General features: G+C 41.3%; 1 protein-coding gene across 1 annotated transcript; it reads right to left on the bottom strand.

Annotated features, from left to right (window-relative positions):
• Nucleotides 1-3344: 3344 nt before the first annotated feature.
• Nucleotides 3345-10028, bottom strand: cbx2 (chromobox homolog 2 (Drosophila Pc class)). The gene is made up of 5 exons (XM_020094544.2): nucleotides 9885-10028; nucleotides 9748-9791; nucleotides 7481-7546; nucleotides 7047-7116; nucleotides 3345-6957 (listed from the first exon to the last, which is right to left on the bottom strand). Exons 1-5 carry the CDS (start codon nucleotides 9954-9956, stop codon nucleotides 5626-5628), a joined length of 1584 nt encoding a protein of 527 aa, XP_019950103.2. The 5' UTR covers nucleotides 9957-10028; the 3' UTR covers nucleotides 3345-5625.
• Nucleotides 10029-10056: the final 28 nt, after the last annotated feature.

Genomic DNA, 10056 nt, shown 5'->3' with positions numbered 1-10056 from the left:
TTTTTGTGTAACCCTGTTTACAATCCAACCAACAAACTAACAGACAGGGGTAAGACAGTAATCTATTTGGCTGAGGTAACCATCTCAAGTGTATTTACAGAGAAGAACACATTTTTGAGTTATTCATTTATGGTTTACGTCTCTAATCCTGTATTTTGGATTCATCCTTTGTATCAATTCCTCACTTTCAACAAAGCATCATGGAAAAATCTCTTATCTGGCTTTTAAACCGAGTCCAGCGTTAAGAAGAGCTGATTGATTTACTGCGTCTTGTGAAGCTAAAACAATAAGATGTCTCGGAGAAGAAGAGAAAAAAAAAAAAAGAAAACATCCCCGGAGATGAACTTGCTGAACGCTCTTCATAACAACATGGTTTGGGGGGTGTGTTATTGCGATGGAAGATGGATTGTAGTCTGGCTTATTTTGCCAGGAGTCAGGTGTGGAGTGGGCTGGGGTTGGTGCATCGGCACTGTGGGGGTGAAGTGGGGGTTTAGGCTCCTTTCCAACGCTGGTCTGAAGTCAGTGCTGGGCTGTGGGGGGGTGTGTGTTGGGTAGGGGGGCTGTGGGGTTGGGGATTACACTGTCACACTGTTCATACTGTTTATGCATACCACGCCACTGTGAGTGCCTCTTTGTCGCATAAGTGTTTACTTGAATTTATTTTGGGAGAATTCCACATGACTGGGACGGGGATCTCTATAAATTATGGAATCGAGCGCTTTGTGTAATGATAACTTCTGTCAGTTAGTCAGGCCGTGTGACAGTGTTTTTAAGAGTGTGTAAATACAGGGGTGGTGAGAGAGGGAGAGGGGCGTCTGTGTGTTGAAAAGTGCCACAGACGCTCGTGTTCATTTAGTCTCCTCAGCAGAACAATAACAATGTGTTCGAATGACACATCTCTCCTCCTTTTCCTTTTCTGCTGCGTTACACTTCGGGGGGGGGACTCTACGTTCGCTAAACAGTTCGAGTTAAAGTTAGTTTTCAGATTCAGTTTTTACAGACACAAAAATGAGCTTTTAATTTGTCATGGACTGAACTACACAACAAATACCTCTGTCTCGAGGTATAGTTTTTAAGTCTTCTCATCGTTTCCATAAGAAAGATTTAAAATGCAAGGGTTTTGCCAGTAAATAAGCATTTTTACACTCTGCTTTTGCTAAAATATCTCAATGCTTCTACCAAAACTATATATAGTATATATCTTGTCTATATATTTGAGCTTTTATTAACTGGATGTATGTAGCTTCTGTGAATGTGGGCTTGCATTGAAGAACTGTGTGTTTCTATTTCCTTCTCATGTTCTTTTCATTATTTGCTTAGTCTATGAATTGACTGATCTTTGTCAGACCCATCTGAAATGTGTTGCATCACAGCTGCGTCTCCGTTTACGACATAAAATACAACTAAAGACAAGAAAAACTACAAACATACATTTAACATCACATTACATCCACAGAAGACAGTATGATCTGGGATGAGGTCGCATATTCAATTTTAGGATCAACTGTTGGGGGGGTTGGTCCGCTGTCTAGAAAGTTGGCAGTTCAATCCCTGTCTCCCCCGTTCCGTGTGCAGAAGTGTTCATGGGAAAGATACTCAGCCCAAATTACCCCTCACAGCTACCTCGGCAGTGTGTGAGTGATGTGTGGTAGAGTGAGAGCGGCACATATGCACCGTATGAATGTGTTTGTGTGGATGGCAAAACTGTACTGTGAAGAGCTTTGAGTGGACATCACGTCAAGGGAAGCACTATATAAATGCCCACCATTTACCATAACTGTTTTTTTATTTGAATCTTATTAACTCATGGAAACTTGTGGGTTCAGTTGTACGACTGAAAGGAAGAGCATTTTTCTTATCATGCATAAAACAGGTGGGTCAAAGTGACATGAGATGCCAAATGGCAAGTGACACTGCCCTGAGGACTGATGGGAAACTGTTGAAACCGTCAGACAGACTGGCGGCTCTGCTCTCTGGGCTGTCACAGAGTCTTTCCCTGTTATTGAGAGATGATTTGATTTGCACGACTAAGTGCCAAATCAACAGGGCGAGTTTATCTGCCATTGCCTCCAGTGCAGAACTCCTCTGTTGTTGGTGGATACCGCAGGTTTGTGGGTTAGCTATGTAAGGTATCGCACAACCGAGCCACACACATACCCAACACCTATGCAGTCCTGAGGCAGAGCGGAACGAGAGGCTGACATTTTGCCCAGGTTTGCAATGTTTGCAAGATCTCAGAGGACATGTACATTTCTCTCGGCACCGTCTTGAGAATATAAACTGAAACGGCCAAAAATATGTGTTTCATAGGTTTCATTGCACTTCCAGTAATAGTAATTGTAAATTAAATTGTTGTATGTATGAGGATCTTTTAAAGTAGGACAATCTTAAAATGGACCCTTTGTGTTCTTTTTTAATAGGCAACATTAAAATAGAGGATTTCAAGGTCAAGTTGGTTAAATATCAGATTATATGATTATGGTTAATTAAGAAGCTGAAGACCTCATTAAGTGAATTTACCTTTAAGTACAACAGCACCATCTAGTGGCTTTTACAGTGCATGTCTCCATGAGGCTGACTGAGGGGGTGACTGACTTTCAGTCGCCAGGTTTCTTCCTTAATGGATATTTGTGAATTTTTTTCACTGTGCTAATGAAGGATAGAACTGCGTCTGAGAATTCACTCATGACATCTTATGTATATACATCTCCTGTTATACACAAGGTCTGTGGCACTATTATCAATCTGTTTATCTACTTGTCTACTAGTGATTTATCTTTAAAATATCAGAAAATAGTGAAAACCAAAAGGCATCACAGGAACTAAACATTCTGTCTTCAAACTGCTCATGTCATCCAAGTAATAATCCAGAATAGTCTGACTGATGGGATATTTGGAGGTAAAAGGCGATAGAGGAATTAAATATTTCCCATCCATTGGCTGGAATGTACTATATTAAAAAAAAAATAATTGCCAAATATTCCTAAGATTTTAATGTTCAATTTTGACAAGGAAATGTAATTGAGGTTTTATATTTAAGTTTTAAGATACGCTTCACCTTTATTAATCATAATTAAAAGACATCACAAATGCAATCAAATTACTACAACTTGAGTTAAGCATATTTTTAATGTAAAATTTAAACCTAAATGCACATAATCTCTGCATTCTAGTTTTCATATCAACAAACATAAACAACACATAGTTAAAGAAGGGCTCATATTGGCCGATATTTATCAGCCAATCAATAAATCAGTCCAATAATATAATTTAGGTTAATTGTGTTTGCACCAACAGACTTTGACATTTTTGCTTTATAAAAATAATAATTCTAAGAAACCAAATTGAGACATAAGGTTTGTACCATTTATTAGTCAGTTTGACATGCGGCACAATACAAGGATTGATGACACTGTCTACCTACCCTGAAAGGCTCTTAATTTGAAATAAATAGTGTAAAGAGAACAAAGTTCCATTGACATGGTTAGTATCTAAAAAAAGAAATAAATGAAGAAATATGAAAAATGTTTCTCTTCATTATTTAGGAAAAGCAGATTCATATAAACACCCTTTGTGTTACCCCATAGTCTATTACATGGTTGTGATGTTTTGATTGCGGCTAGACTGATCTTTACCTCTGGCCTGATGCATTTCTTTGACATAGAAGGACTCTTGTGGACAACAGCTACACTGATGAAACCAAATGCTGCGTCCTTTTTTTCCATGTGTAACACGTGTAATATGAGAACAAGGCATCAAATATGTGTCTGCTCCATACATTTGTGATAGTCTTTCAGGAGGCCTTCCATTTTTTAGCTGTTTCACAACAACATGGACGAGAAAAACAATGGTACAGTCTCCATGCTGTGCCCTAAGGGTACTCCTTTATTGAACAACCTGAAATTCTAGCTATCTTTGGGGTAATGTCTTTGTGTTTAGTCTTTGAGGGAAAGAAAGGCACATTCTGCAGAGCAGGATTAGACGAAGAGTTCAGTCGAAGTGCTTTGTTGCTGAACTCCTCTCAAGGGAGCAGAAAGTAGCGCACATTGTTGAGGTTTCTTTTCCGTTACATCAGATAAAGACCTCTTTTTTCTCTCTCAGAGGCTGGGCCTGCAGCTCCTGAGGCCGTGCAGGCGGGTGAAATGAGACGTCTGCAGCTGCAAGTCAAAAAAATAAAATAACAAAACCAAATCAAATCTGGTATTTCAGCACTTGACATTTGGAAACACCAGCAGCAAGAGACACAATGAAAGTTGGTGTTTTGTGGTCTGGGACAAACAATGCTGAAAGGTTTATTGTCCACACCCAACTTTTTCACCCATTTCGCACTTTAAAGTGTTGCCTTTGGCGATCTCAAAGGCTCACAGGAGGCTTTGACACACTGAGAGAGAAGCTTTGACAGATATACTGTCTGTGATCATCCAGCCACGTCAACGCAAGCACTTTTTCTCTGGGTTTTGTCCGTATTAATTACAAGTCTGAGAAGATTAAATTTGCTGGTGAATACCTCGCAGAGGGACAGAGCTGGTGCAGAGACAGAAGCGCAAACCGCAGCCACAACTCGAGTCTTATCAGAGCACCAGGGAGGAACAGAGATACTGTATCTGACTCCTGACATGCTTCAGCCCATTTGGAAAACCGCACAGATAAACTGGCTGCACTGTGGAATGAACCTTCTCTTCAAGGCGATAAAAGCTGCGCGCAGTTCAACACCGAGCACAACTCAGGTCCCGTCCTGATGGGGAGTGTTTCATTACACAGAAACAAAGCTTCTCAGGCTGGTCTCTGGTGCTAACACAAGTTTATAGAGCACGAGAAGTCAATACATTAGAGCTATATAAAAACAATTATATGGTTTACCCTGGAGGGAAAGGGTTTTCCTCTCCCAGATGAAAAAAATATACATTTGCAGCAAATGTTAAAAAAAAACAAAAAAACAGAGGTAGCTAATTCACGAAACAGTAAAATAACAATTCTATACTAAGAATTAAAAACTGGTTTACATTTTCTATTGATTGATATGAATCCACAACATATTATGACATAATAGGAACTAAATGTCTGCCATCCATAAAAGAAGCTAGCCCTCCTGCTCGTCCCTACAGTTCATAAATTCATCTTCAGTTTATTCAGTAAGACATTCCTCTTATATGCTAAAGTTGTATGTTATAAAAGAAGCAGATCATCTCGACACAGAAGAAATCAATATGAATGAATGTGAATTTTTGCACAGGTTGGGAAACCTACATTTAAGATTCTTAAACTGATTCAATTGTTGTACGAGCCTCGAATCAACACAATTTTGGACTGATTGAGAAGATTTGTTTACTTGAGATAATAATACGAGACCAAAATCTGGCCTCGTCTCTCCTCCACTCCCATTTCTTGCACAATTTGTAGCCACGAGCAAATAAATAATTACAATCAATAACTGATGTCAGGTTCTGTTTCTTTTTTAATCTAAAAAATGAGTCTATTAAGAAATTGAAATGTTAATTGACCTCGACTCCCTGATGCATTCCTCAGGAGTTCTCGAGCAAAAAAGGGTTTTATTTAGTTCCTTCAGAACCCAAATCCCCTCTGTTTGTTTCACAGTCCATCTGGTTTGCGGCGTCTGAAATCCCATCAGTAGTTGCGGATGCTGAAGAAGCCCACGCTGGTCGGTGACTCCTTCACTGTGACAGTAACTAGATTAGCGGTGACATCTGTGACAAACACATGCTCTATCAGACTGCGTGTGGGCTTCCAGTCCTGGTTCATGGAGCGATCCTGTCCGATGAAGGAAGAATCTTGGTCAGAGTCTGAGCTGCTCTCCTCTTCGCCCGTGCTCATGTCTTTCTTGCCGTCTTTGTAGGCCGATCTCTCTTGTTGGCTCTGGACCTCTGCGGAGGATTTGTGCACGCTGCTCTTCTCCAGCCTGCCTTGGACTCTAGAGGACTGGATTTCAGTCGCCTCCTTGACTTTCTCTGCTCCTGGCTGGTTCTTTCTGGTCTGCAGTCTCCCCGGGGTTGCTGGACTCTTGGGAGGATTGTAGTCCTGGTTTTGTGTGACAGTAGCTTTCCTTGCTGGGTTGGTTGCATTTCTCAGGCCTGACGCTGGTGTGGCACCATTCCCAGGACTATTATTGCTTTGCACTGGTTTGTTCTGAAGGTTGAGCGGCTGAAGGCCAGAACCTTGATTGGAGGAGGCGTTCTTAGCTGGTACAGAAGCGACTGCTCTGGTGTTGGGTAACCGCTGCAGTGCTGACGCGGGGCCCTGGGCTTTCTTTTGTCCATTGGGGGAGCTCAGTGTGTGCTGAGTGGTGCCTTGAATGGGGTGTTTGGATGTATTCAAATTCAACGCTGCCACCCCTTTAGATTTACCAGCAGCTGTGTTCAAATCCAGACTCGCCCCGCTGCTCATGCTGGAGATTGACAGTTTGCCCTCAGTGAGGTTCCTGCTCTGGCTGGATTTGTTCAGAGAGAGGGAGGCAGGTTGAACTGATTTTCCGGATCCCACAGAGCTCATGGAGTTTTTAACAGCCCCTCCCTGGGTCAGAGAGCCCCTGTTCGGACCACCCAGTGTATCCCTACCAGAGTTCCGATGGAAACCCATGAAGGTGAAGCTTGCTGGGTGAACAGGCTTTTTGATTGCTCCTGGTAGATCTGTATCTTTTGATAACTTCAGGATTTTGCGAGCACCTTTGCTCTGCTGAAACTCCTTCGGGTCAGGGGGCAGAGGTTTCCTGCTTCGTTTCTTCGGCGGCTCCTGTTTTGCCACAACGATCTGTGCCTTCTTCTGCGGGACGGGATGATGGTCTCGTGTTCTCACACTCTGGGTTGCTGGCTTGACGCTGCCGTCTTCATCGTCGTCGTCTGAGGAGGACGAAGAGGACGAGCAGGAGGATGAGGAATCGGAGGATGACGACGATGAGCCAGATGAAGAGCTGCTTGATTTTGCAGCTTCAGGCACATTGTCCTAAATCAAAAAAAATGACTTTAGTTACCGTGTACTGATCACTCAAAGAGGAACAATTTTAAATTGTTAAAGCTTTAAATTGTACTCACAAGGATTTTCCGTGGTCTTCCTCTGGGTCTTTTCCCTTTTTTGCGTAACAGGAGCTCCTTTTCTTGCTCTCTATAAAAAATCAATTTGAACAAATGCTCAATGTGGGAATGAGTAAAATTGGTCATACGACTGCTTTTGACTCATTTCATTTTTTTCAGTTTGCTCAATTTCAACAATGCTCAAATAAAACTGCAGCATCCTAATCAATAGAGTATTTTGGTTTGCGCTAGGATCACAACTTCATCTAACAACCATGTCTTTCAGATTCTGCTTCCTGATATAAATAGATCATGAGCTGGGTTCAAAATGAAGCAAGGTAATGACTGCTTGGGAAATGTTTGCAAAATGTTATAATAATGTGTGAGGCAGCATTCACTTACTCAATGAATAAGACCAGACGTTGGTGTGGGAATATCTCAATTAGGACACTTACTTCTTTTTGAATGCAGCCAGCAGTCTCGGGTCAAGGATGTTTTCTTGGGGTTCCCAGCTGTTATGTCTGAAATAAATCGATGTGGTGAGTGTTAGTCAAAACAAAGAAGCAAAAGTGGCCCTGCAAGATTAAATGTATCCTTCAGCCTCAGCAGCGAGGATACTTAAGTTTAGGGCTGCTTCAAGTTACATAGACAAATAGATGAGTTCAGCGCAGCACTCTATAAACAAGGCAGAGTCGCATCAGGAGCAGTACATTCACACAACCTCTACAAAACTTGACAGAGTCAGATCATTTGGTGCCATCACAGTTACCTGATGTCGTGATATTTCTCTCAGCGATTAAATACTGTCAATTCAGACAGGCTCCTTAAAAAACAAATGTTAACAGACTCAAAATCGAAAAGGCAACACCTTGCTTGCTGGGTAACATTCGCACAATTTGTGCTCCAGGAAAAAAGATCAGTACAGATGGTTAGACATTAAAAGAGCAGTTAAGACACAGTAATAACTCTGTGATAACTATATCAGTTATGAATAATTCTATATGTTGATGAGTTAGTGGGTTGAAACTCAAATCCGGCTTTTTACATCGAGGAGAAAAAAGTATTCTCAATTGCATGATGTGTCCTATCTAATTTAACAGTCAAACTAGGTTATTTGTTCTATTTTTAGTTAAATTAATTTTACAGAAACAAAACACACAATAAATTCAGTTGAGGTTGACTTTAACTGATTAGCATGGTATGTTTGTTTTTTCACATTCTCCATAGATACCACTAAAATGTTATCATCAATACTTTTGGACACTTTGTTTGTGCCATGAAAATCTGATATTGTGACAGCCCTACATGAATAATAGCGACAATCAATCATGAAAACATCGGTTTGTGTTAAGGTGTTGAAAATGTTTGCTCCAAAATAAAATATAAAAAACTCCATGATCAGTTTTTAGCCAGCTCCTAATCTCAATTATGTTTTTTTACAACTGTTCCTGTGAGTATTATACTTCAGAAAAGCTAAATATGACTTTTGTGTGCTTTTATATATCGTACATATTACATCACTGCGATTACAAAGTAAAAACTGAAGGATTTTATACATTCCATGGGACTGTTAAAGAAATAAGCTTGTCTACAACTTGCTGCCAAGTTTTGTTGCTTTTCTGTTTCACAATGAACTTAGTTTTGGTGAAAAAAAAAACAACTGTCCATGTGTGTTGTGGAAAAAAAACATGATTACACCTGGAAGAAAGAACTGTGAAGTTCTGCAACATTTATGGCGATTAATGTAAATAGCAAGTTTCTTATGCTTGTTGCGACACAGTGCAGAGCACAGTTTCGATCACAAACAAAACAAACATTATTCTGCAGTTCTGTTGCACCTCTACATTATGACCAGGTCACAATGCTGTTTTTAAAAGTGTCAGATTTACTGCAGCTGGTCTTCTTGAAGTGATCTGAACTACATGCATGTGTAATGACCTTTCTCCTCATCACTTGTAGCTGAATAGCCTAGTCTGATCGACCCCCACCCTCTCTACACACACACACGAACGAACACACACACACAAAGGATGTGGTTCTAACAGAAGCCATGGAGCTGGCAGGCAACGCTGAGCATTGATGGTGGATTACAGCAACAATGTGGAGTAAAGAGAAAAAGGACAAGTGACAAGAAATGAAGTCAGAGCGGAGTGTTACGGACAGCGACACAGATGATCAGTTCAAAAATATCGAGTTGAAAAAAACAACTTTAGAACACAGAGTTATGTAACGACTCCAGCATGACATTAAGTTGCTAAAAAGCTAATATCAAAGCCAACAATCAAAGCGATTTTTATCTTCCCCGATGCGAGTCACACAAATAAAAAACTTACTTCAAGTCTGCCAAAATATTAAACATCACGAATAAAATAATATAAAAAATAACATATATGAAAATCTAGAAAAATCCATTCGGTGCAGCTTTTTAAAAAAACATTTGTTTTCGCTTTTAGCCAATTTCTTAAATTTGAGGTGTAATGAACAAAAGAAAGGAGAAGCAGAGGCGGACTGCTGGAGCTGTATTTCAAAATAAACTGGCCTCGGGACCCAAAAACATCACGGAGCGGTCGCTCCGGTGCAAACTCGATGGTTCGGGGCAGAAGAGAAGCGAGCGGAGAGGCTGGAAGAGCTGCAGGAGAAGCAACAAGCGACACGCTGCTGCTGCTGCTGCTGCTGTTGTTGTTTTCATTGTTTCGGGCTGAGCTGCTCCACTTGTACTTACTTGGATGACCATCCCCTCCACTTGACGAGGAACTCCAACTTTCCCTGAAAGAGAAGCGGGACAGGAAGAAGCTTCGTGAACAAGTCGCGAGACACAACGAGTCGCTCGGCGGAGTTACGGCGGTTCTCGGCTCTGACCTTTCTCAGGCGTTTGTTTAAAATGCACTCCGCGTCAAAGACCTGCTCCCCGACGGCGCTCAGCTCCTCCATGTCTGCCTGCAATAAGAACCCTTCCCCAAAAGACGAGGGCCGCCCGCAGCCAATCACAGGCCGGCGCGGGCACTACCGGAAGTGTGGCGGCTCCCCTTCA

The sequence above is a fragment of the Paralichthys olivaceus genome, chromosome 5 (genome assembly GCF_024713975.1).
Source record: "Paralichthys olivaceus isolate ysfri-2021 chromosome 5, ASM2471397v2, whole genome shotgun sequence".
NCBI lineage: Eukaryota > Metazoa > Chordata > Actinopteri > Pleuronectiformes > Paralichthyidae > Paralichthys > Paralichthys olivaceus.
The sequence above is the reverse complement of the archived record's forward strand: the minus strand, read 5'-3'. Positions and strand labels throughout refer to the sequence as shown.

Excerpts from the sequence above, each read along its gene's own strand:
- cbx2 (XM_020094544.2), bottom strand. The coding sequence starts at position 9,956 with ATGGAGGAGCTGAGCGCCGTCGGGGAGCAGGTCTTTGACGCGGAGTGC. Across the intron at positions 9,792-9,884 it reads TAAACAAACGCCTGAGAAAG|GGAAAGTTGGAGTTCCTCGT; the intron begins GTCAGAGCCGAG and ends CTTCTCTTTCAG. Across the intron at positions 6,958-7,046 it reads GAAGACCACGGAAAATCCTT|GACAATGTGCCTGAAGCTGC; the intron begins GTGAGTACAATT and ends TTTTTGATTTAG.